The sequence below is a fragment of the Saimiri boliviensis genome, chromosome 21, assembly GCF_048565385.1.
Source record: "Saimiri boliviensis isolate mSaiBol1 chromosome 21, mSaiBol1.pri, whole genome shotgun sequence".
NCBI lineage: Eukaryota > Metazoa > Chordata > Mammalia > Primates > Cebidae > Saimiri > Saimiri boliviensis.
Window position 1 is genome coordinate 16,995,087 of NC_133469.1, and position 23,880 is coordinate 17,018,966.

The 23,880-nt window shown below is 45.6% G+C and overlaps 1 protein-coding gene across 3 annotated transcripts in view; it reads left to right on the forward strand.

Moving 5' to 3' along the window:
• LARGE1 (LARGE xylosyl- and glucuronyltransferase 1) overlaps positions 1-23,880 on the forward strand; it is a 616,984-nt gene that overhangs the window by 137,624 nt on the left and 455,480 nt on the right. For all 3 annotated transcript variants that reach the window (XM_074390818.1, XM_039463163.2, XM_074390817.1), the window contains exon 2: positions 19,774-19,961. In XM_074390818.1, coding sequence (XP_074246919.1) covers positions 19,856-19,961 — 106 coding nt within the window. In that variant the 5' untranslated portion in view covers positions 19,774-19,855. The remainder of the gene's footprint in view (positions 1-19,773; positions 19,962-23,880) is intronic.

Below are 23,880 nucleotides of genomic sequence, written 5' to 3' on the forward strand. Positions count from 1 at the left end.
TATCTGGGATTACGGGTGCCTGCCACCATGCCCAGCTAATGTTTGCATTTTTAGTAGAGACGGGGTTTTGCCATGTGGGCCAGGCTGGTCTTGAACTTCTGACCTCAGGTGATCCAGCCATCTTGGCCTCCCAAACACATTTTTTCATATTTCAGCCTTCTAGTTCCTTTTCCTGTGACTTCATCTCAATCACATATGTACATGTATACATATATATAAAGCTATAATCTCAAACTGCTCTTGCAAATATCTTTTTCCCTGAGGAAACATAGTCTCTGCTCAAAGGGACTCTCCTCACTCTCTGACAAAGGAGATACAGAGCCAGTGGATTAACGTGTTTCACTAAGTGCTGAGATAGGAGACCTAGAAGACAAGCTTTTGGCCCTTTATATGATCTTGAGGGAATCTCCTGACCTTTTGGATACTTAGTCTTTTCATCTGTAAATTGGGGAACATAGCATTTACATAACAGGATTATGGTGCAGATTAAACCAGGCTGAAGCATGGTGGTGTACAGCCTGACATGGTACGGCCTGGAAATTACACAGAAGAAATAAGGGTGTGGATGAGTGGAACACCTTTTGTTTTTTGAGACAGAGTCTGGCTCTGTCGCCCATGCTGGAGTGCAGTGGATCTTGGCTCACTGCAACCTCCGCCTTCTGGGTTCAAGGGATTCTCCTGCCACAGACTCCTGAGTAGCTGGGACTACAGGTGCACACCATCGTGCCCAGCTAATTTTTGTATTTTTAGTGGAGACGGGGCTTCACCATGTTGGCCAGGATGGTCTCGATCTCTTGACCTCATGATCTGCCCGCCTCGACCTCCCAAAGTGCTGGGATTACAGGTGTGAGTCACACCACCCAGCCTTTTTTAATTTTTTTTTTTTAACTTGATTGTTTAGTTTGGTAGTAGCTAATCTGTGTGATGAAGCCCTGACTCTTCATTGTTCTCATGTCACTGATTTTTTAAAAATACACGTTAAAACATATGTTTAAAATGTACAATTTATATAATGTATAATTCATATTAATTGTACATTTAACAGGTACAATTCAGTGGTGTATAGTATAGTCACAAGGTTGTGTGATTGTCACAAGTATTGAATTCCAGAACATTTCCTCTTTTCCAAGAGAAACCCCCATATACACTATCAGTCACTCCCATCCTCCTCTCTCCCAGCTCCTGGTAACCATGCTCTGTCCCTGTGAATTTGGACTGGGAGATTGATAAAACGTTTTTCTCCCTCTCATCTTAAATGCGTCCCAACCATGAACCTTGCCATACTTTAGTCCTTTAAACATTTTTAAAAATAGTTGATGTGAGGAGGAGGAGGAAGATAAAACAGAAAGAGCAAAACCCTGAGACAAGAACTCAGACGCCAGACTTAATTCTGTTTTTTTTTCTTTTTTTCTTTTTGCCTTCTGGCTCACTCTGAGCCTCCATTTCCCCATCCAGATTATTTACATTGTATTTTAGAACTGCCCCTCCCCAAGCTCTCTTTCAGGCTTAAATTCAGTGATCTTGAATCTGTATATATAGATATCGATTTTCTTTTACCATGCGCTGGTTCTTTCAGTCTCTTGCTGCTTTCTGTTATGGAGCTAGCATTGCTTTCTATTTTTATCAGTGTACTATTTAAATATAGAAATAAATAAATATCTGAAGTCTGTCGGTGCGTGTGCTTAAAGCAGTGGCATTTATGGACTAATGAGATCACTGGCGCGAATTACTTAGCACAGAGTTTGGCACATACTAAGTGTTAGATAAATGTTATTTGCTAGGTGAGTGATGGATCACCCTGGGATTGACCAGTTGACTCTTGCTCATGTGGCACTTGAGTGAATTGTCCCAAATGATCCCAGTTGGAAGCTGCCTTGGTCTTTGGATGGGGCTTCTGCTGTCTGCATTCTTTCCTCTTTGCCGTCACTGGTTTCTGGAACATGCCAATGTGATTTTTTTTTTCCTTTCTTTTTAAAGGCAGAGTCTCACTCTGTCACCCAGGCTGGAGCGTAGTGGCATAATCTTGGCTCACTGCAACCTTCACCTCTCAGTTTCAAGTGATTCTCCTGCCTCAGCTGCCGGAGTAGCTGGGATTACAGGCGCCCACCACTACACTTGGCTAATTTTTGTGTTTTTAGTAGAAATGGGGTTTGTTTCACCATGTTGGCCAGGCTGGTCTCAAACTCTTAACCTCAGGTGATCCACCCACTTCGGCCTCCCAAAGTGCTGGGATTATAGGCGTGAGCCACTGCGTCCGGCCGTCAGTGTGACATTCTAGATTTGGGAACACAAACGCTGTGAGAAGAGCAATTTGCCTTACTCTGCTCTCTCCAAGTGGAATGGGAAATGAAAAACGTCCAAACTAAGACAGATTTATTGGATACCAAAACCACCAGGCTATTGATTCTTAAAGCCAGACAACAAGGTTATGAATTGGGTGATAAAAATGGAAAGCGTTTAGCTTGACTTCTAAGACAGGGGCAGCTTTGTGTACTATCAACGTTATTGGGTTCTGCTGACAGCCCCACAACTAATGACCTAGCGCTTATTAACCAGACTGTTTACTTTATGTGCTACATCTGTCTAATGTGTTGTGTGAGTGAGATATATCTGAACAATTGGATTTTGTATAGAGGCCTGGGTGCCTGAGACTTACTCTGTAACTTTGAAGGTGGCAAGAACATTAGCTCAAAGTTCTTAGCTGCAGCAAGGAAAGCAAGAAATTGTTCTAAGCCCTAAATCGTTTTGCACTGCTGCAGAGGAGGGATTTATATCTCCTGATGGATTTTGCAATGGATAAGCAGATGCTGCGTGTTAGGTGTTAGCGATCAGTTATTGAACCCACAGTTATTTTAATTTGGAAGCTGAAGTTCAGAGAGGGTGTGTTCAGCAGGGTCAGAGTCAGTTGCTGGCTGAGGTTTCCTAAAGCCTGGCTTCATGTTCTTTCTCTCACACCATTTAGAATGCTGAGGCCTGTGGCAGCTGTCAGGGCCATCCTGTTCATCCTCCAGCTGCATGGAGTCAGTTCCGCTGCTCTTGGACAGGGGCTGCTGGAGTGTTGGTATCCCTGACCTCATAGCACCTCCTCTTGACTCTGATAGTGGTTTACTCTTGACTTTTATTCGATGGAGCAGGTAATTGTTAGCGGTTGAAGTCTCTCTCCAGAATTCATATGTTAAAGTTCCAACCCGCAGTGCCTCAGGATGTGACCTTATTTGGAAATCGCATTGTTGCAAATGCAATTAGTTGAGGTCACACTGGAGCCGTTTGGGTCCTTAATCCCTTATGACCAGTATCCTTGTAACGGCAAGTTTGGACACAGACATGCACACAGGCCAAATGCCGCGTGAAGATTGGAGTTGTGTTGCCACAAGCTAAGGTCCTACTAGGAGCTAGGAGAGAGGCCTGGAACAGATTTTTTCCCTAGCATCTTGAGAGAGCGCATGCCCTGTTCACACCATGACTTTGAACTTCTAGCCTACAGAACTTCGAGACAAATTTCTGCTGTTAGTGGCACTTCTGTTACAGCAGCCCTGACAAACTGATACAGCAACCCACTAGCATTCCACCCCATGGAAGTGGAATTAGGAGATACTGTAGACCGTACCCCTAGTTTTGTTTTGTTTTTCTTGAGATGGAGTTTTGCTCTTGTTGCCCAGACCAGTGTGCAGTAGCGTGATCTCAGCTCACTGCAACCTCCACCTTCCAGGTTCAAGCAATTCTCCTGCCTCAGAGTCCCGCATAGCTGGGATTACAGCATGTGCCACCATGCCTGGCTGATTTTATATTTTTAGTAGAGACAGGGTTTCACTATGTTGGACAGGCTGGTCTGGAACTGCTGACCTCTGGTGATCCGCCCACCTTGGCCTCCCAAAGTACTGGGATTATAGACCTGAGCCACCGCGCCTGGCCTTTTAAAATGGTCAAACTGTTACTAAGAACTTGATTCATTCTCATTGTCGAGCTCCTGAGTGACAGTTTACAAGCTAGGTACTTCTCTATCATGATTAATCCTGGTTCTACCCCATACTGTTGTGTGTAATGTATGGCATGTTATTTAACCCACCCGGAGCTGTGGTTGTCTGATCTGTATAATAATGGATGGAATTCTGATATACAAATATGAGGAGCTTGGGGTAGATTAAGTGCTCACCATAGAGCCAGACATAGATAATAAAATAGCTACCATTCCTTGAGTTCCCTATGTGCTAGGTTCTAGAAATTTAGAATCATTAATAATAACTAAGATAAATTCCATTTCTGTAGAGCGAAGAGTTTTAGGTAACCTTAAGAAAAGGCATTCTTCTCAAACAAGTTCTTGCATGCAAATGTTCGTAGCAGAACTATTATTCTCAGCGGCCCAGAGTAAAAGCATAGCAAATATTAACATCACCTGATGATTGGATAGACAAAATGTGCCATATCCGTGCAAGGGACTATTAATCAGCTATAAAACAGGATGTCAGGCCAGGTGAGGTGGCCTCACGCCTGTAATCCCAGCACTTTGGGAGGGCGGGCGGGCGGGCGAGTGTTATCACCTGAGGTCAGGAGTTGAAGATCAGCCTGGCCAACATGGGGAAACCCCATCTCTATTAAAAATACAAAAATTAGCTGGGCGTGGTGGCATGCACCTGTAATCTCAGCTACTGGGGAGGCAGAGTCAGGAGAATTGCTTAAACTCAGGAGATGGAGGTTGCAGTGAGCTGAGATTGCGCCACTGCACTCTAGCCTGGGCGACAGAGTGAAACTCTGTCTCAAAAAAAAAAAAAAAAGAAAAAAAAAAAAGAAAAAGATGCTGCCCTAACACGTGCTATAACACAGATGAACCTCAGGCACATAGTGTGGAGTGGGAGGAACCTGACACACAGAAGGCCACGTGTTGAATGATCTCACCTACGTGCAACATACAGAACTGCTAAATCTCTAGAGGCAGAAAGCAGACTGCTGGTTGCCAGGGGCGAGGAGTAAGGGAAAATGGGAGGTGACTAGTTTTCTTTCAGAGCCATGGAAATGTTTGAGAATTAGATACAGGGGTGGTTGCTTAACATTAGGAATGTAGTAAATGCCATTGAATGGTACTTGTTAAAATGGTAAATTTTATGTTATCCGTGTTTCATGGCAGTAAAAAGAAAAAGCTAATCTCAGAGATATTTATGTGGCTCAAATCGGGGGTGTTGAAACAAGGGTTAAAGGACATTGTTGTTGGAAACCATCGCAGAGTATAATTTAAGGTTCCTGGAATCAGGAGTCCTTTCAGACTCTGTGCTTTATCCTTAGGGAGACTTTTTCTGTGACCTGAGACAGATCATGTTTCCATCTGTCTAAAAGAATTTCTGTTCTGACTCTCTTCCCCTGTAGTGGCTTTGGTGAGACTTTGATGACCTCTCCTTTCATTGTACCTCATAACTAGAACGATATCATCCCCTGCAGCTAGAGGCCCCACTCCTCAGCATAGGAGTCACACCTTGTGTGACTGAACCCACCATGTGCGAACAAGGAAAATCCCCCGAAACAGGGGCATGACTGTTTGGACACCCCAGCGGGAAGTTTTACATTGGCCTCTGGGCCTCCACCTAAACAAGTCCTTCTTGTGCTCCATGTCGGGGTCATTAGTTGTGTTTTCTTTCTTTTTGTTTTTTGTTACTTTTTTTTTTTTTTTTTGAGACAGGATCTTGCTCTGTCCCAGACTGGAGTGCAGTGGCACCATCATGGCTCACTGCAGTTTTGACCTCATGGGCTCAAACGATTCTTACACTGTGGCTTCTGAAGGAGCTGGGACTACAGGTGTGTGCCACCACACCTGGCTAATTAAAAAAAAAAAAATTTTTTTTTTTTAGCTGGGTGCGGTGGCTCATGCCTGTAATCTCAGCACTTTGGGAGGCCGAGGTGGGTGGATCATGAGGTCAGAAGATCAAGACTATTCTGGCCAACCTGGTGAATTCCCGTCTCTATTAAAATACAAAACACTAGCCAGGCGTGGTGGCGTGCGTTTGTAGTCCCATCTACTTGGGAGACTTCAATCCAGGAGGCAGAGGTTGCACTGAGCCACGATTGCGCCACTGCCCTCCAGCCAGGCGACAGACTAAGATAAAAAAAAAAATACATACGTATATGTATTTTTATTTTTTTTAGAGGCAAGATCTCATTTTGTAGCTCAGGCTGGTCTACGAACTCCTCAGCTCAAGGGATCCTCCAATTCTCAGCCTCTGGAATTGCTGGCATTACAGATGTGAGCTACAACCCCCGGCCATTAATTGTCTTAAGCACAGATCCCATCATTACTGCTCAGGAAATCTCCAGTGGCTCCCTAGGGGCTGTGGACGGAAATTCAGATTCTCCTTTAAAGAGCATTCAATTCCTGATCCAGACCCACGTTCTCTGTACCTTTTCTTCTAGAAGGAGCGGTTGGTTGCCACACCCTGGTTCCAGGTCTTTTATTTTTTTCTAGTGGTTCTTTCTGCCAGGAATGGCTTCTCTCTCCTTCTCACGCTTTTGAAATTGTGCCGTCCTCTCTGGCTCAGCTCAGGTATTTTTTTCCTGAGAGTCATGTCTCCCTGGCTCCCGACTTACGTTCATGTTTGTGGTGTTTGTGTCTGCCTGACTGTCCCGTTCATTCTCTCAAGGCTCCTCAAGAGCAAGGGCCTATCTCCTGTCCATCTCTGCATCCGCATTCTCCAGCTCTGGACCTGGCATAGCCCGTGCCTCAGCCAGTATGTGCCTTATGGACTGTAGTGAACAGCAAGGGATAGAGAAAAGGTAAAGCAGTAGCTGTCTTCCCTGTATCATTTGCCACTAGAGATATTTGCATGAAATCTCCCTAGGCCTTGGAATATGGAGGAACAGTACGCTGCAAGTTAGGCAAGGCAAGAGCCTTCAACACTAAGGAATGCTGAAGTGCATTTCACAGTATTGGCCCTTGTGAAATGCCTGTGAGTATTTGCTTAAGCAGAATGAAAATGTGAGGCATGCCTGCTTCAATCGTCCATTTCGAGAATGAAAATCAGAAGAACGAAGGTGGAAACACTCCAAGGCAGGGCTTCATGGGTAGCCTCATGGATGTGATTAAGGGCTGATTTAACATTCAGAAGAAAAACAGAAAAATCAGCCTTCCTGAAGCTGTGATCTGACCCTGGGAAAAATGTATATCCTCAGGAAAGATCAATTTGCATCAAAGATCTCTTTGGCAATGCATTGTTGAAAAAGGTTAATACTATAAGTGGAAATTTTTTATTACCTCTGGATTCTTTCCCCCACTTTGCTTCTCTACCTGTGTCACCCCAGAGAGAGCTCTATGCTAGAAGTGATGTCCACACCACCTGCCTGCCTGTGGCTCTATTAAGCTTGAGTTCCTGCTCTTATAAAGCGGAATCCAAATTGTGTCGAACAATATAAAGGGGTGGAAATTAAGAAACTCACTGGGGAATGCAGATCAATGCACTTCATGTCCCCAAGCCAAGGGAGAAGAAAAGAGGAAAAGATGACCACAGTGAATTTGCAGGTCATCGTGTGTGTGTGTGTGTGTGTGTGTGTGTGTGTGTGTGTGTGTGTATGTATGTTGAAACATCCTTGGAGCCTTTCAGTGAGGGAAGAGTCCTCTCTGAGTAAGTGCTTGCCTTAAGCCAGGGTTTCTCGATCTCAGCTTTATTGTCATTTAGGGCATAGTCCTTCTTTGTGGTGGGGCTGTCCTGTGCCTTGTAAGGTGTTTATTAGCGCCCCTGACCTCAACCCACTGGATCTCAACCCACCCAATGCTGGTAGCATCCCACCCTCCCAAGTAGCTGGGACTATAGGTGTGCACCACCAGACCGGCTAATTTTTGTATTGTTAGTAGAGACAGGGTTTCACCATGTTAGCCAGAATGGTCTCGATCTCCTGACCTCAAGATCATCTGCCTTGGCCTCCCAAAGTGCTGGGATTACAGGTGTGAGCCACTGCACCCAGCCATCTTCCCCCCTCCCCCGCCAAGACGGAGACTTGTTCTGTTGCTCAGGCTGGAGTGCAGCGGTGTGACTTCGGTTCACTGCAACCTCCACCTCCTGGGTTCAAGTGATTCTCCTGCCTCAGCCTCTCGAGTAGCTGGGATTACAGGTGCGTACCACCACACCCTGCTAAGGTTTGTATTTTTAAGTAGAGATGGGGTTTCATCATGTTGACCAGGCTGGTCTCAAACTCCTGACCTCAGGTGATCCCCCCTGCCTTGGCCTCCTAAAGTGCTGGAATTACAGGTGTGAGCCACTGTGCCCGGCCAACTCCCCATCCTAATAATTAAAATTGTCTCCACTTTGCCAAATGTCCCCTGGGGGTACATTGCACTCCCTTCCCCCCACTGAGAACCAATGACTTACAGGCTCTCCTTGGAGAAAAGCAGAGTTAAGTGTGGGAAAGCCTAGCAGTTAGAAGAGGTAGCAGGTTTGGAAAGGCAGAGAAGTGTGAGGCCATGTAGCAGCTTTACCCATGTGGTGGTCCTGCATTAGAAGGCGTGAATTGGACCATGCCAGGATATGAAGCTGGAAAGGTGAGGTTGACAGGGATCAGATTTTCGAGGCCTTTGCTACCAGGTTCAGAGAAGCATGTTCACTTTGAAGCCAGAAATCTTGGGGTTATTCCCAGTGCGTCTCTCTCCGCTGTGGGACCTAAGTCACTTAACCTCTGTGGACCTCGGTGCCCTTCTCTGTTAAGTGGAACTGCACAGATGGATTGTAAAAGCTGAGTGAATTAAGGCCATGTGAAAGTGTCAGTATAGTACCTGGGTATCCTGGTTGCCCAATAAATGTTTTCTTTTTTCCTAAGCACTGTCACATCCAGTTAAATCCGGTTCTCTTTAGTTCTGCTGCCACTAACTCCTGCTGCTATTTATCCAGCCTGTATTACCGCAAAGCTCCCGGGCTCTCTGCCTCAACTCCATTCTCAAACAATCTGATGCAAAGGTTTAGAAAATATTGAAACTTGCACGGTCCAGCACCGTGGTCACTAGCCCATGCAGCTCTTAAGCACTTGAGATGTGGCTACTTCAAACTGAAATGTGCTGTCAATGATAACGTGCACTCTATTTGAAGAGTGAGATGGGAAGAAGGTAAAGCATCTCATTAGTAATGCTTTATATTGATTAAATGTTAACATGCTAATATTTTAAGCATACCAGGTTAAGTAAAATAATATTAAGATAAATGTCTGACTGGCCGTGGTGGCCGATGCCTGTAATCTCAGCACATTGGGGGGCCGACGGGGACAGATCACTTGAGGTCAGGAGTTTAAGACCAGCCTGGACAACATGGCAAACCTCATCTCCACTAAAAATACAAAAATTAGCTGGGTGTAGTGGTGGGTGTCTGTAATCCCTACTTGGGAGGCTGAGTCAGGAGAATCACTTGAACCTGGGAGGTGGAGGTTGCAGTGAACTGAGATTGTGCCACTGCACTCCAGCCTGGGCAACAGAGCAAGACATCGTCTTAAAAAAAAAAAAATTAATCTTTTTCTCTCTTTTTTTTTTTTAAACCTTTTTAAAATCGACTATGGAAAACAAGGTTGAGTTTTGTTAAGAGTGGCTGTTGTCTTATCGAAGGAAGCATATTGATTCTTCATGAGAGAATCATTTTCTGGTGCTAAATTTTGAGACATTTGTTTTATAGGAGTAGTCTCTTTGGATATGGCCCCACCAAAAAGCAGTTACAGACTGAATAATGTGTTAGGAGGAGTTTGTTATTTTTTTTCTTTCTGGTAGATAAAAGAGTAGTCTTTCCTTTTTCGATAGTTCTTCCTTTTCCAAGATACAAGGCCTTGAGGCAGAATCAGAGCACATCCTTCCCACCTTACAGCTGATTTGTGACTGTCAAAGCAAGGAAGTAGTAGTGTCTATACTGTTCTTAGAGTTTGATTGGTTGAGCAGCTATATTCAGTCAGTTCATTTTAGTCATATTAATACTACATAGCTTCTCATATTGTTGTTCTATAATAGTAGTTTGGGTTTCGTTTGATCTCTTGTAATCCTTGCAACAACCGTGAGTGCCTGATATTGCCATGGGCTTTCCCAGAAAAACAGTGGGAGGCTCCAGGATAACAAATCAGTTGCCAGGCTCCTGCAGCTCCTATCTGCAGAGTTGATACTTGAGGCCAGGTTTCCTGACTCCCAGAGCTTTGTAAATGCTGTGAGGCCCACGTGAAGTGCAGACTGTGCTTTGGAGTTTGCTTCTCATAACAGAGACAAGATGGGCAAAACTCGGGTGACAAGTAATGTGTCTTGACTGCAGAGCTGTATGAAAATGGGTGGTTAAGGACTGTGTTGGATGCCCCAGGGTGTTACTGCCCCTGATCTGACATCACAGTGTTTCCGAGGGCAAACGTACATGTTTCTCTGCAGCCAGAGAATTTGACTTCACAGCAGGATCAAGGCAAACTGAGTTGGCAGAAATGGACACTGGTGGTCCTTTCAACATAGTGAACTTGAAGTTTTCAGTGTTTGTTGCAAAAAATGTTGCATGTGGCCTTTACTCTAAATGGTTCACATGAGGAATTTTTAAATACTGCCTCCAAGGCAAAGTGCCATTAGAGAGTGCCACTTTGACAGGCCCGAGGATCACCTGCAGGGGGGAAGTGCTGCAGAGATGCTCACGTGGCCCCAGACCCAGAGGGAGGCTTCAGTTGCTTCCTGCGTGGTCATTTCCATGGAGCAGGGAAAAATAGAGAAAGTTATGGAAGTGAACTTTGCAGATGACCTCACACGTACGAGAGGATGTCTGAGGGGCAGTAGTACCCCATTCCACAGGGATCCGTGTGGGGCACTGTGTGTATTTCATTTTTCATATTACAAATGTCGTGTAGTCAGGCAGCTAGTTGCTGGGCCTTTGTTTTAAAAGGGTTTATTGGAGTGGTGTCAGAGTGACTGCAGGCTGCCTGAGGATGGCACATGTGTTCGTGTGTTTGTCCGTCCGTCCGTCCTTCCGTCCATCCATCCATCCATCCATCCGTCCATCCGTCCATCCATCTATTCATCCATCCGATTACTCATTGAATGCTTTCCATGTGTCTGGATATATCTTGAATATAAAGTAGTCATGGCTCGTGCCCAACTAGAGATTAAAATCTAGTGGGCGCAGCAGCCATTAAGCAAGTAGTCAATGAAATAATGGTTTAATTTGGATATTTGATGAGTGCTAGGAAGGGAATGACCACAGCATAGTGATAGACAACATGGAAGAGGGGGCTACTTAGGCACAGGATTGTCTGGGAAGAGTTCTCTGAGTTGATAGCATTCAAGATCTAGTCTAAAGAGATGAGGATGCCTTCCAGCAAAGAGCCTGGCATAAGCATTTCAGGCACAGGGGGCATACTTGAAAAGACCCTGAGGCGTATTCTAGAAGTGAAGGGGTCAGTGTGGCTGGAGTAGAGCAGAAAGAATGGCCAGAGACGAGGTCGGAGAGTTAGACCTCAAGCCAGGTGCTTCTAGGTGGAGCAAAAAGTGTGCATTTAAGAGTAGATGAGACGCCAGGCACTGTAGCTGATGCCTGTAATCTCAGCACTTTGAGAGGCCGAGGTGGGCGGATTATGAGGTCAGGAGTTGGAGATCATCCTGGGCAACACAGTGAAAACCCGTCTCTGCTAAAAATAAAAAAAAATAAAATAAAATTTAGCTGGGCATTGTGGCACATGCCTGTAGTCCCAGCTACTTGGGAGGCTGAGGCAAGAGAATCACTTGAACCTGGGAGGCAGAGGTTGCGGTGAGCCAAGATCGTGCCACTTCATTCTAGACTGGATGACAGAGTGAGATTCAATCTCAGAAAAAAAAAAAAAAAAAAAGTTGATGAAAAACACTGAGTAATTTCAAGTGGAGTTTGAATGAGGCTGCTAATGCAGAAGCCACGGGCCTGAGGCCATAGTGGCTTCTATTCATGTGTGACAGTAGAAATGGGGAGATGTATTCCAGGCATGGAGTAGCAGAAATTTGGCTGAATTGGAGGATGCGTGGATTGCGCAAGATGAGCTCTTTGAGGAATTGAGAATGGCTCCCATAAATGTGCCTTGAGCAATGGAATAAATGATACTGCCCTTTCTGGAGCAGGGAGAGGTCTAGGTAGGAGCAGGTTTGGAAGAGGAAATCCAGAGTTGAGGTCTGAAATGCGAGCAGGTTTATCCAGTGGGTGTATAGGAAGAGGTCATTGTGCACATGGACCTGAAGCTAAGAAGAGAGGCCAGAGCTACAGGGTGGAAAATGGGAGTCTTCAGCCTGGAGACTGTTTTGTGTGCTGCAGGCATGGTGGTTTTCACCTAGAGAGAAAAAGAAAGTGTGGATCCCACATTGAATACTGGAATACTTAGGAAATTTATCATTCAGGAAGGAAGAGGTTTGAGGGAAAAAAATGTATGAAATAAGTATCTCAGAGGATGGGGAAGTGAGTTTACTGGAGAAAGGCAATAGTGTTTTTGAGCAGTTGACCGCCCATTTGAAATCAGAAATGATTAACTGAAACAAATCTACCCGCCTGATAGTGTGGTTTCCTGCCCCATTTGGCTTCACACATAAAGCTGAGAAAGAGCAAGTAGGGTTGGGTTCATCTGAAGCATTGGATTTTCCCAGGCTAGTGCAATCTGAAACAAAAAGGGCTGAGGGAGGGGCGAGTGTTTACAAAAGAGGATTATAGTAATGAGCCGTGGCAGCACCTACTAGGAACATGAGAGAATACAAAAAAAATCTAGACCTGGATGGAGAGTGATAAAGAAGGACAATGGATTGGTGGTCATGATGACAATGATGAATCTGTGCAATTGTAGCTTTGGAGGGCTGGCAAGGGGGCTGCGGGGGATTGTGGTGGATAGTGACATTTGAAACCCTGCAGGCTGTGCTGCTTTGAGTGATGGCAAGTCCTAGAATGTGAACCTGGTCCATGGGAAGTGGCAGATATTTTGGATGGCCATTTTCATCATGAAAGTGAGTGGAGTGGGGGAAGAATGTGAGAATGGTCACGCAGAGATCAGTTACGGAGAATGAGAGGAGTAAATGACCTCCCCTTTGGATTACAGGCGGTTTCTTTTGTGTGATATGGGGGATTGTATGTATGTGTGCACACATATAAATTGTTTTAAATCTGCAATAGCAATATAGGATATTGTCTTTCATCACTTTTGCTTTTAATTTTTGTTTTTTAGAGCTAGGATCTCACTGTCGTCCAGGCTGGAGTGCAGTGGTGTGATTTTTAGCTCACTGCAGCCTCAAACTCCTGGTTCAAGCAATCCTCCTCCCTCAGCCTCTGGAGTAGCTGTGACTACAGGCAGATGCCGCCATGCCCCGCTAAATTTTTTCCTTTTTTTTTTTTTTTTTTTTTTTTTTTTAAGAGATGGGGATCTCTCTGTGTTGCCCAGACTGGTCTTGAACTCTGGTTTCAAGCACTCCTTCACCCTTTGCTCTCTCAAAGTGTTGGGATTATAGGCGTGAGCCACTGTGCCTGGTGTGTCTTTCATCTTTTAAGTTCAGGGAACTGTTTGTCCTGGCCACACATACATTACCAGTGCAGTGCCTTACGAAGCTTCAGAAATGAGCTGATGGCTTCCTTAAATAATGAAATATAGCCGGGCGTGGTGGCTCAAGCCTGTAATCCCAGCACTTTGGGAGGCCGAGGCGGGTGGATCACGAGGTCAAGAGATCGAGACCATCCTGGTCAACATGGTGAAACCCCATCTCTACTAAAAATACAAAAAATTAGCTGGGTATGGTGGTGAGTGCCTGTAATCTGAGCTACTCAGGAGCCTGAGGCAGGAGAATTGCCTGAACCAAGGAGGCGGAGGTTGCGGTGAGCTGAGATCGTGCCATTGCACCCCAGCCTGGGTCACAAGAGCGAAACTCCGTCTCAAAAAAAAAAAAAAAAAAGAAATATAAACATGACCTTCTTTTAGTACCTTCAAATAAATTATCTGAGGAAGTGTTAACACATTTTAACATCACTACTAAGTTGTAATTTGTACATTTGATTTGGCTATACATGCAAAAAGATTTTTAGCTACAATGAGGTGGATTCCTTAATTTCTGTAAAGTTCTACCTTGCTAATGCTATGGAATAACTTGCATTTTAAAGTACATTTGCACATTGTGCATATTATCCTTTATGGTTGCTTTTGGGATTTCTTACAGATTATTTTTGTTGATTATTTAATAAATAGAAATGGTAAGCCTGAAATATGCCGTTCTTCTGTGAAATAAATTACTATAATTATTGGCTTAAAAAATAAAGAATGAGAGCAGTGACCAGTAGTTGGCAAGGACAGGGAGGATGATGGTGAGCCACAGGGGGACAGGGGTCTTCATGAGAAAGAGTGGCAGGAGGATCCAGCAGACACAGCTGGAAACCAGACGGACAGAGACCCATTTCTTAACCCTTAGTTGGGTACATGCTTTGCAAGAGGGGAACAGATCTTTCTTTGAGGGGACAGCTCTACTTTCATATAAAAGCAAGAGGTAGAATGAAGTGAGAGGAAGTTGAGGATAAAGAGGACTTTTGTGATCTCACAGTAGAAGTTCCACAGCAGTCTATAGATGGGATTGGAAGGGAAGGGTGGGCTGAGGGGTATTGTGTGATTGGAGTAGTTTGTATGGTAATGAATATCCAGGGAGACTGCTGGCCATGATGGAGATAGTCATTCAATAAATACTTATTGATCAGCTTCTATTCTATACGCTAGATACTGTGCTAGTGTGAACAAGGCAGCACTGGACAAAATGGGCAAGTCCCTGCCCTGGTGGCATTGATGGTCTGGTTGGGGAGATAGACCGTGAAAAGAATTGATTTTCTGTTTGTATAGGAAACAGTATGAGAATTTGAGTCTCCCAGGGTTTCCAACCACTCCGTCAGCGTCTTTAGCCTCTCTTAGTCTCGGTTTTCTCTTTGGTAAGGTGGGTGGAGTGAAGTGGGTGGGGCTGGTGCTGTTCGGTCAGTACTCAAGTGTGGGGGAAGTTGATGAGAAGCTGGGCACAGCATCAGAGCCACCCTGAGTCCATAGATGTTTTTGTTTAGTTGGAAAAAGGCACATGTGTAGAAACTCTGCTTTCATCTCTTAGGAAGCCGTTGTGACGTATTTGCAATCAACAAAGTCGAGGATGCGAACAGTTTTCAGTTTGTCCCACTGCAGTGGCAGATTCCTGCCCTGGTGAAGTGAGGAGCCGAGAGGAGAAGGGGTGGCCAGCTTTGTTTTTTAACCCATTATTTAGGCTTCTCACACGTTCATGTGTACCCAAATCACCTGAGATCTTGTTAAAATGCCAGTTTTGATTCAGTGGGGCTGGCTTCGGCCTGAGATTCTGCTTATCTAAAAAGATCTCAGCTGAGGCTAATGACTGTTGGTTCAAGGACCACCCTTGGAGTAGAGGTGGGTTAGTGTAAACATTCCTTGGTCTTAGATGCTGCTCTCAGAGAGAGGCTTAAAGCTAACTCTGGAAGACCTAGATCCTTTGTCCTGAAGGGGTTTTAGTCCAATGAAGAGAGATTAGGTAGTGGACGGAAATGAATAGAAGATAATTAAGTGATTAGGAGTGTGCTGCTGACTCCTGTAGGAGATTAGAAGCAAAAAAGGAGAGCCTTCAGGACTAGACCTGACAGAGAGGCCCTCTGTAGAAGCAGTGAGGACTTGAAAGTTCTACTGAGGTCCCAGAAAGGAGGAAAGACATCCAATATGCAGTAGGCAGGGTAGGGGGCTGGGGAGTGTGTGTGTGTGTGTGTGTGTGTGTGTGTGTGTGTGTGTCTTTTGTAAAGGACTACAGTAGGAAAATTATAATGGCAGTAATATAAATAATGATAACAAAGCTAACATCTTTATGATCCATCTGCCATAGGACCTGTTTTATAACAAAACCTCAGTGATGTCCAGCTCTTTCCTCTTTTAGGTGCTGGGACAGCACCTTGCAGGAAAGGTTCACTGAAGATGAGTGACAAGGTGTGAGTGGCAGGATTCAGGCAGTCTTCTAGTTAGAATCGGTGGCACAAATCCTCCAACTGTTGTGTGCACCTACGGTCAGTTTGGGATCCCAAGCAATCTGAATGGTTTGAGCCATTTTGTTCTCCATATGTATGTATGTGTGTGTGTATGTGTATGTGTATACATATTTTTTTCTTAGATTTTTATTCCTTCTTCATGTGCAGTGTTTCTAGACAAATACACACATCTCAAATACCCGTTAAAAATTACTTCTAACAGCCATGATGCTAATTAAAAGACAGCCTCTGGTGCTGATGAGAGAGAACTGGAGCACACGCTTGGAATGTGGGCTTCTGACTGGAGTCTCTCAAATGGTAACCAGCCACCTCTGGAGGGTGTATTCCCAATTAGGACATGACAGATGTTAACTCACTGCACTGAGCTTGTAAATTTAATACACACACACACACACACACACACACACACACTGTGCTGAGATATTTTGAATTGCAAGCAGTATAATTAAGACCTAGAGATTGAAACTGTTAATAACTTTATTTATTTATTTATTTTTGGGGTGGAGTCTCACTCTGTCACCCATGCTGGAGTACAGTGGCAAGATCTCAGCTCACTGCAACCTCTGCCCCCCCCCCCCCCGGTTCAAGCGATTATCCTGCTTCAGGCTCTCCAGTAACTGGGAATACAGTCATGCACCGCCACACCCAGCTAATTCTTGTGTGTGTGTGTGTGTGTGTGTGTGTGTGTGTGTGTGTTTAAGTAGACACAGGGGTTCACCATGTGGCCTGGGCTGGTCTTGAACTCCTGGTCTCAGGTGATAGACCTGCCTCGGCCTCCCAAAGTGCTGAGATTACAGGTGTGAGCCACCACGCCTTGCCAGTTTTAAATAACTTTTAAATTATAAAAGCAATGCAGGCTGCTTGTATAAAATTTCAGGAAGTATATATATTTTAATTTGTTTAAATTAGTCATGTTCTAAACCGAAAGACAATTTTCAACGTTTAAGCCTTTTGTTTTTGGTATATCTAGATACGTAGGTTATTTGTACATGCATATAAAATTTATTGCTTTGGACTGAAGGATACTTGTGATCACATTATTATCATACATTTAGCTTTGAATCCTGTGTTTGTAGCTTAACAGATCGGCTGGGCACAGTGGCTCATGCTCGTAATCCCAGCACTTTGGGAGGTCGAGGCAGGTCAGTCACCTGAGGTGCCTGGCCAACATGTCAAAACCCTTTCTCTACTAAGAATACACAAAATAGCTGGATGTGGTGACATGCGCCTGTAATCCCAGCTATCTCCTGACCTCGTGATCTGCCTGCTTTGACCTCCCAAAGTGCTGGGATTACAGGAGCGAGCCGCCATGCCTGGCCTACATTAGGTATTAGACGCAATCTAGAGATGATTTAAAGTATACAGGAGGATAGGTGTAGGTTATATGCAAATGCTATACCATTTTATATGAGGGACTTGAGGCTTCACAGATACTTAGGGAGAACTGGAACTCCCGAAGGAGAATTGAGTAGGTGGATCCTTCAGGTTTAAGTCACCTATCTGGCATATTGGGCAATACCTATTTGTTGGGATCTGTTTTATACCCAACCTTGTGGGGGAAGTGTGGGAGTGGAGAGAGAGAAAACCTCGTTAAGGGTGCTTTTCTGCCCTCTGGGAAGGATCACCCCTTCTTCAGTACTTAACCAATCTTTGGCAAGCACTTCTTCAAGGGCTCTCAGATTTGGGCCTGAAAGCAACCCTCCAAGATAGAGGGTATCATCCCAATTTATAGATGAATAAGGAAGCGTCTCCAGCGACAGGGGACTTGTCAGGGTGCAGCCAGTCCAGCGCAGCATCTGGGCTTGAACTCGTCTCTCTCTAACTGTATAGCCCTCTTTTCCTGCACTTCCTTTTGTCCTAGGAGATTCATGGGTCTTGGTGGCTCTCATTCTCTGTGACTAGCAGAAAGCGTGCGTAGGGTTTGTTTTTTATGCTTCAGATGAACATTCCCTAGAGGGGACTTTCTTCAAGTCAACATCCTCTGTCCAGAAGGATTTTCCTTTTTCAATTTTACTTTCTAGTCCGCAACCTCCAGCCCTATGGTCTTTCATCTGTTCCAAAAGAAGGCCATTTAGAAAACCGTGTCAGAATGGTTGCAGAAGGGGACCCAGCATTGACAGTTGAGATCGGCTCTATCAGGTGTTTATTGCTGGCAGCTCACTGAACAGAGACTCCTGAAGCTTGAGAAGGTGGCCTCTGGATAGAATTTGATTCCATTTATTCATTTAATAGACAATTACCAGACACCTGCAGCTGACAGGCAGTATGCGAATTCTTAGGGAATGCAGGTGGATCTGATGGGGTGGATACCTGTCTTCTGGAAATGCCAAGACTGGTGGGGGAAGAAGTCAGTTGAGCCAGACCACTGTCACCCTGTCAGGTGGTACACGGGTTACCAAAGAGGAAAGCATGCATTTGGGAATATAGAAGGGGGAGAACCCAGCCAGGTGTTTTGTAGCCATCTCTTCTTAGGGACTCTGAAGCTTTTTACAGCTGTGTCTAATGGGTGAGTTCCGCTCTGTTAGGGAGACACCATGTGGGTTTATCTTTCCACCTATAGTGAGTGTGACACCTATGTTAGGAGGTGGGCAGAGATAAGGTCTGAGGGTCGTTTGGTGTTGTTAACTCCTTTATGATTCCCTGGGCAGATACTTAGGTGAAAGATCATGGGCCATCCACTCTGTCTACACTGACCTCCCTCTTCCCTGGATACATCACGGCCAGTCTGCTGCCATGTTCTGGGGATACTCTCTCCCCAGGCTGTCTGTTCTTACCCCTTCTCTGCATGTTTTAATGGTTACTGTGACGCTCTAGACCTCTTCTTCCATATTGAAGGTGGAAGCTGTGAAGACAGTCCCTGCTGAGCGTGCTAAGGTTTTCAGCTGTGCTTAGGGTACCGTCCCATGGAGCTCGTGGCCTCTCCCATCTCCTTGCCTTGGCATGTACTCTTTGGTCGACGCCAGTGCCTTTCTCAGTCTCCTCTGCCCAGAACATAGGACCCGTTCTGCCATCCTCACCACACACAGGGCAGTCAGCACCTTCATCTGCCCTTTCGGAGTGGTCCATGCAGATCTCGGCTTGCGGTTCTCATAGATCTTTTCTGTTTCTCTCTCTCGTTAGATGACACTTTTTTGAATCCATCATCTGTTGTGCTCTTGCTTGCGTGTTACCCCCCCACCCCCCGCCTCTCTCTCTTTCTCCTTCTTTCTTTTCTTTCCTTTGTTTCCTCTCCCTCTATCACCCAGGCTGGAGTGCAGTGGCACGATCTCACCTCGCTGCAACCTCTGCCTCCCAGGTTCAAGCCATTCTCCTGGCTCAGCCTCCTGAGTAGCTAAGATTGCAGGCGTGCCACCATGCCCAGCTAATTTTTGTATTTTTAGTAGAGATAGGGTTTCGCCATATTGGCCAAGCTGGTCTTGAACTCTTGACTTCATGTGATCCACCCATCTTGGCTTCCCAAAGTGCTGGGATTACAGATGTGAGCCCAGCCTGTTCTAGTCTTCTTTTGAAACACAGCAGCACATGGTCCTGGCTTGGTACATAATAGGTGCTAACTAAAATGGTCCTCGTACTATTTGTGTGTGTTGGGGGGAGGGGGGTGTGTCTTACAGTTTTTATTATTTACTTAATGTCTCAGTTTTGAAGACCAAGGCTGAAGCATAGTCTCTTGGGATGAAAGGTTAGCAGGAAACCTAGATCACCTGAACCCTTTTCAGGATCTGTGAGATATTCCTCTTCGGTAAGTTACATCTGTCTCCAGTGCTAAGAACTCAGGCCTTCCCCCTTCTCTTCCTTTCAGAAAGTATTATGAGGGAGGCCGAGGACTTCATGCTCCGGACAGAGAAACGGCGCTGGGCTTAGGGATTGCCACCTCTGAGAGGATGCTGGGGATCTGCAGGGGGAGACGGAAATTCCTGGCCGCCTCGTTGAGTCTCCTCTGCATCCCTGCCGTCACCTGGATTTACCTGTTTTCTGGGAGCTTCGAAGGTAAGACTGGAAGCCGCAGTGAGAGGGAGGGAGAGAAGAAAGGGAACATGAGCCATCACAGAACCGTAGAAAAGAAGCTCAGTGCCCTCTAATAGGAAGGGGGATTTCTAGTCTTGGAAAGTGACGTGTCTAGGGTCACACTGGCAGTTGGAAGCAGTCATCAGTAGGAGGAGAAAAAGGGAAAAAACCAAAATGAGGCGTACCTTGATGCAGTGGGAGGGTAGTGGGTGCACAAATGTCAAATCAAGTCAGTCACTGTGTGGACAAAGGTTGGGCCCTGGGGAAATTACTGAGCTCATTCATGGGGCCATGTAGCTGATGAGTTGGTCTGTCTATCCATTCATTTATTTACCCTTTCAGCTTTGTGGTGGTGCTGTTATTGGATGCTTGCACTAAACTTGGTGCTGAGAATATGGAGATAACAGGCCTGGAGATTCACAGTATAGTGGAAAAGACAGATAGGTAACAAAGGGACATGGCACGTTGTCACGTGCGTTTGTGATGGAGGAACGCAGGGTGCTGTGGAAGAGAGAGGTTTGTTGGAGCTGTCAGGGCTGGGCTGGGGATGAAAGATGGTGAGTTACGTGACAGGCCGAGCACAGGGAGGCAGCAAAGAGTTTGCTCTCCTCAAACAAGTGAAAACAAATGATGATCTCTGCTACTTTCCAGAAATAAGTGGGAACAGCAAGACTTGCCGTTTTTCTAGCCAGCAATTTCAAATACGGTGCAATGTTTTGCCTATCAAAGATGGTTTTCTAGGCTTCGGAGAGGGAGGGAACGGCAGTGGTGAAGAGCTGACTTTATTTACCCCCACACTTGAATTTAAGAAGAAAGATCTCAAATGAAAATCTGTCTCAAGGAAGTCACAACTGTGTTTTTAAACGTTTCCTTTATGCATAATTTTATTGGCAGCTCAAGGCTACCTTTTAATTAGGAACTTCAGTTCTCTTTCTGAGATTTGCCTTGAGTTAGCTAGACTGAATGTAAGCAAGGTGGAACTGTGTGCCTGCATAGCAGGGGGGCTCATGATGCTCAGCCCAGTGCCAGGGCCGGGGGACACACCCCCGTCCCTGTTCCCACCCCTCAGCTGCATCCCCGGAGCAGTCAGAACCTTCGTCTAGGCAGGTAGGTCGAGTTAATTATGTCACGGCAGTGGATGGTGAGTTTTTGGAAAAGAGATTAGAGAGGGGAAGGAGGGTTCATGGTGGTCTTGTTGTAAGGAAATTTTCTCCCAGAGATGATGGAAAAAGCCTTATACAAGAAGGCGGAGGTACCCCATGCGAGTATAGGTTTAATAAGTAAAACATTGACTTTTGACTGACTAACTGGTAATCATAATAATGGCATAAAAATGACAGTGATGAAGACATACCAACAGCTAGTATTTTGAGTATTTTTACATGCTAGGTATGGTTACAGGACTTTCTCTAAATGCACTCTTTCTTCACAATGATTCTTTGTGGCAGGTACAGTTAATAAACCTATTTTCGGCGGGGAGGATGAGGCAGATAAGCTTCGGTGATGTGTCCTTGGTCCCAGAGGCGGTCAAGATGGAGCCTGGATTGGATTCAGTAGCTTGAGTTTTTAACTACAATACCATGCTGTAGATGGGGGCCTCAATAAGTGATTAAACTTTGGTAAGAGATTTGACAGGTTGTCACACAATCTGGGTGAGGAAAGTTGCAGAATTTTGATTTGCACTCTTTGGCAGAAAGTCAGTCCAAATTGGCTTTTGGCAAAAAGGGAAATTTGATAGTTAATAGGATTTGCAAGTTCAAAGATAGGGCAGGCTTCAGGCAGAGTTGGATCTGGGGGCTTTGCAGCTAGGTCTTCCTCTGCTCCTTTGTTCTGCTTTTCTCTGCCTTGGTTTCTCTCTGGGTAACTTTTTGTACATAGAGGAAGTTTCAGACTTGCATCCTGTTCTCGTCAATCCCAGCAGAAAGTGGATTTTCTCCTTTCTCTGATTCCCCATATTGCCTCTGAATTGCCTGGTAATTCCTCCCGAAATCAGTCACTGCAATTAGGGGAGTGTAGTGAGGGAGGCTGGCACTTTCTTGTTAACTTTAAGCCCTGTGCCTATTTCTGGTCACGGGATAGTGGAGAGTTGCTTAAAACACATGGGGTGAGATTGGGTGACGGGGATGGTCACCAAAGGCAAATGGCATGGTTTCCCAAAGAGAAGAGGTCAGAAGCTGAAGTAAACCGAATTCATAACTGGCTGTGTTTATGGTTTGATGTGTCCACAGTCATTTTGAAGGTAGCTTAGAAGCTTCGTGGCTGGTGGAGTGATGGGGATCACTAACTTTTCACCAGACTGGCAGATTATGGGGACCTGGAGAGATCATGAAAATACTTTGAGGCAGCCTGACAGACTGGGGGTAGAAGCTCTATCTATCAACGTGATCCTTTAGAATGAACCCCACGCTTGGGACCAAATCTCACGCTGCATTTAGTAGGGGCTGGTGATGTGGGCGTGTTAACACAGTATTTTAGCTGGGGTGACAAAAGCAACAGATTTCTTTAACTGAGTGTCAGTTAGTGTGCCTTCGGGCTGCTGCATTTGTGTTTGTGAACTCCACGCTGTAAGGGCAGCCTCGATGAGGCCGCACGCTTAGGAAAATCCAGGTGAGTGACAGTGCCCGTTCAAATCTGGTTATGTAAGAAATGGTGGGCAGAATTGAGGATGTTTACCTTGGAGAAGCAGAGGCTCAGAGTGGACCTGCTCAGCTTCAGCCAACAGTCAAAGGGTTGCCCCCTGAAAGAGAGATGAGGATTGCTCTGGTGGCCCCAGAACTATGGAGGGACATGGCAAGGAGCCGGATGTCAACCTCCTCATAATGAGGATCGTTCTGTCCAGAACTGGGATGAGCTGCCCAGGAGGTAGTGCAATACCCAGCAGGAGAGATGCACAAGCCTAAGTCCAGTGTCATGGGAGGGAGCTGAGCGTGAGGGGCAGTTACACGAGGTGACCCATCTTACCCTGCCTGACCCAGAGATCCTGAGACTCTGGAAAAGGCTGAGTATTTATCGGAACACAAAGGCGATGCCCCCGTGAAGCTCCCTGCCAGTTGCTGCAGACATCAGTGTGTTTCTCAAAGGGCCTGCAGAGACATTATTTTCTCTGTAATTAACCATCACAACGTTACAATCCATTTATTGACACCCTTGAGTTTTGGGTTTTGTGGCAGGTGAAGCCATAAATAAGGAGCGGAGTTGCTGCCTGTATTCATGGAAATACCATTCATACTTTGCGTGGGTTTATTTATTTTTCAACTCTGTTTAATTTCAATGGCTCTCCTGAGAGCAGAGCCAAGAACTCCCTCCGAGATGTGGATGCTCTCAGCATAGGGTTTTGGAGCTGGATTACACGCAGCAGCATGATATATTGAGAGAGCCCTCGAGGGGGTCAGAGCTATCTCAGGATCTCCAATCAGCTCAGCCAGAGGAGCTGGGTGATTTGGGGCACACTTGCTCTCCGTGCTAGGACTGAGTTTCTTACAACGTGAAATGAAGTTGTCGAAATGAAGTACACGTAGCAGGGCACCGACATTCGGCCTACAAGCTTATGATTCTGACGTCTGATGTAAGTGAATTGAAAATGACCAGAATCTTCCCCAGTTATGGGGAACAGTGACACGAAGAGGGAGTCAGCTTACTGTGATTTGCTCCTGCGTGGGGAAGCAGGATCAGTGCAGACATGTTATGGGGAGGCAGGCATTGTCTCCCTGTGAGAAAGAACACCCGGTCTCCAGCAATTCAGTCGTCAGGGATGGAGTTTACTGTCTGGGAAAGACGAGATTCCCATTCCTTGAGACAGCTCTTGAAGGCCTGGGACCACTGGCGAAGGATGCTGATCAGGTGGTGTTGCTGTTAGTGTGCTCTCCCCTTCAGGCTTAAACCCATCTCCTTGCTTCATTTC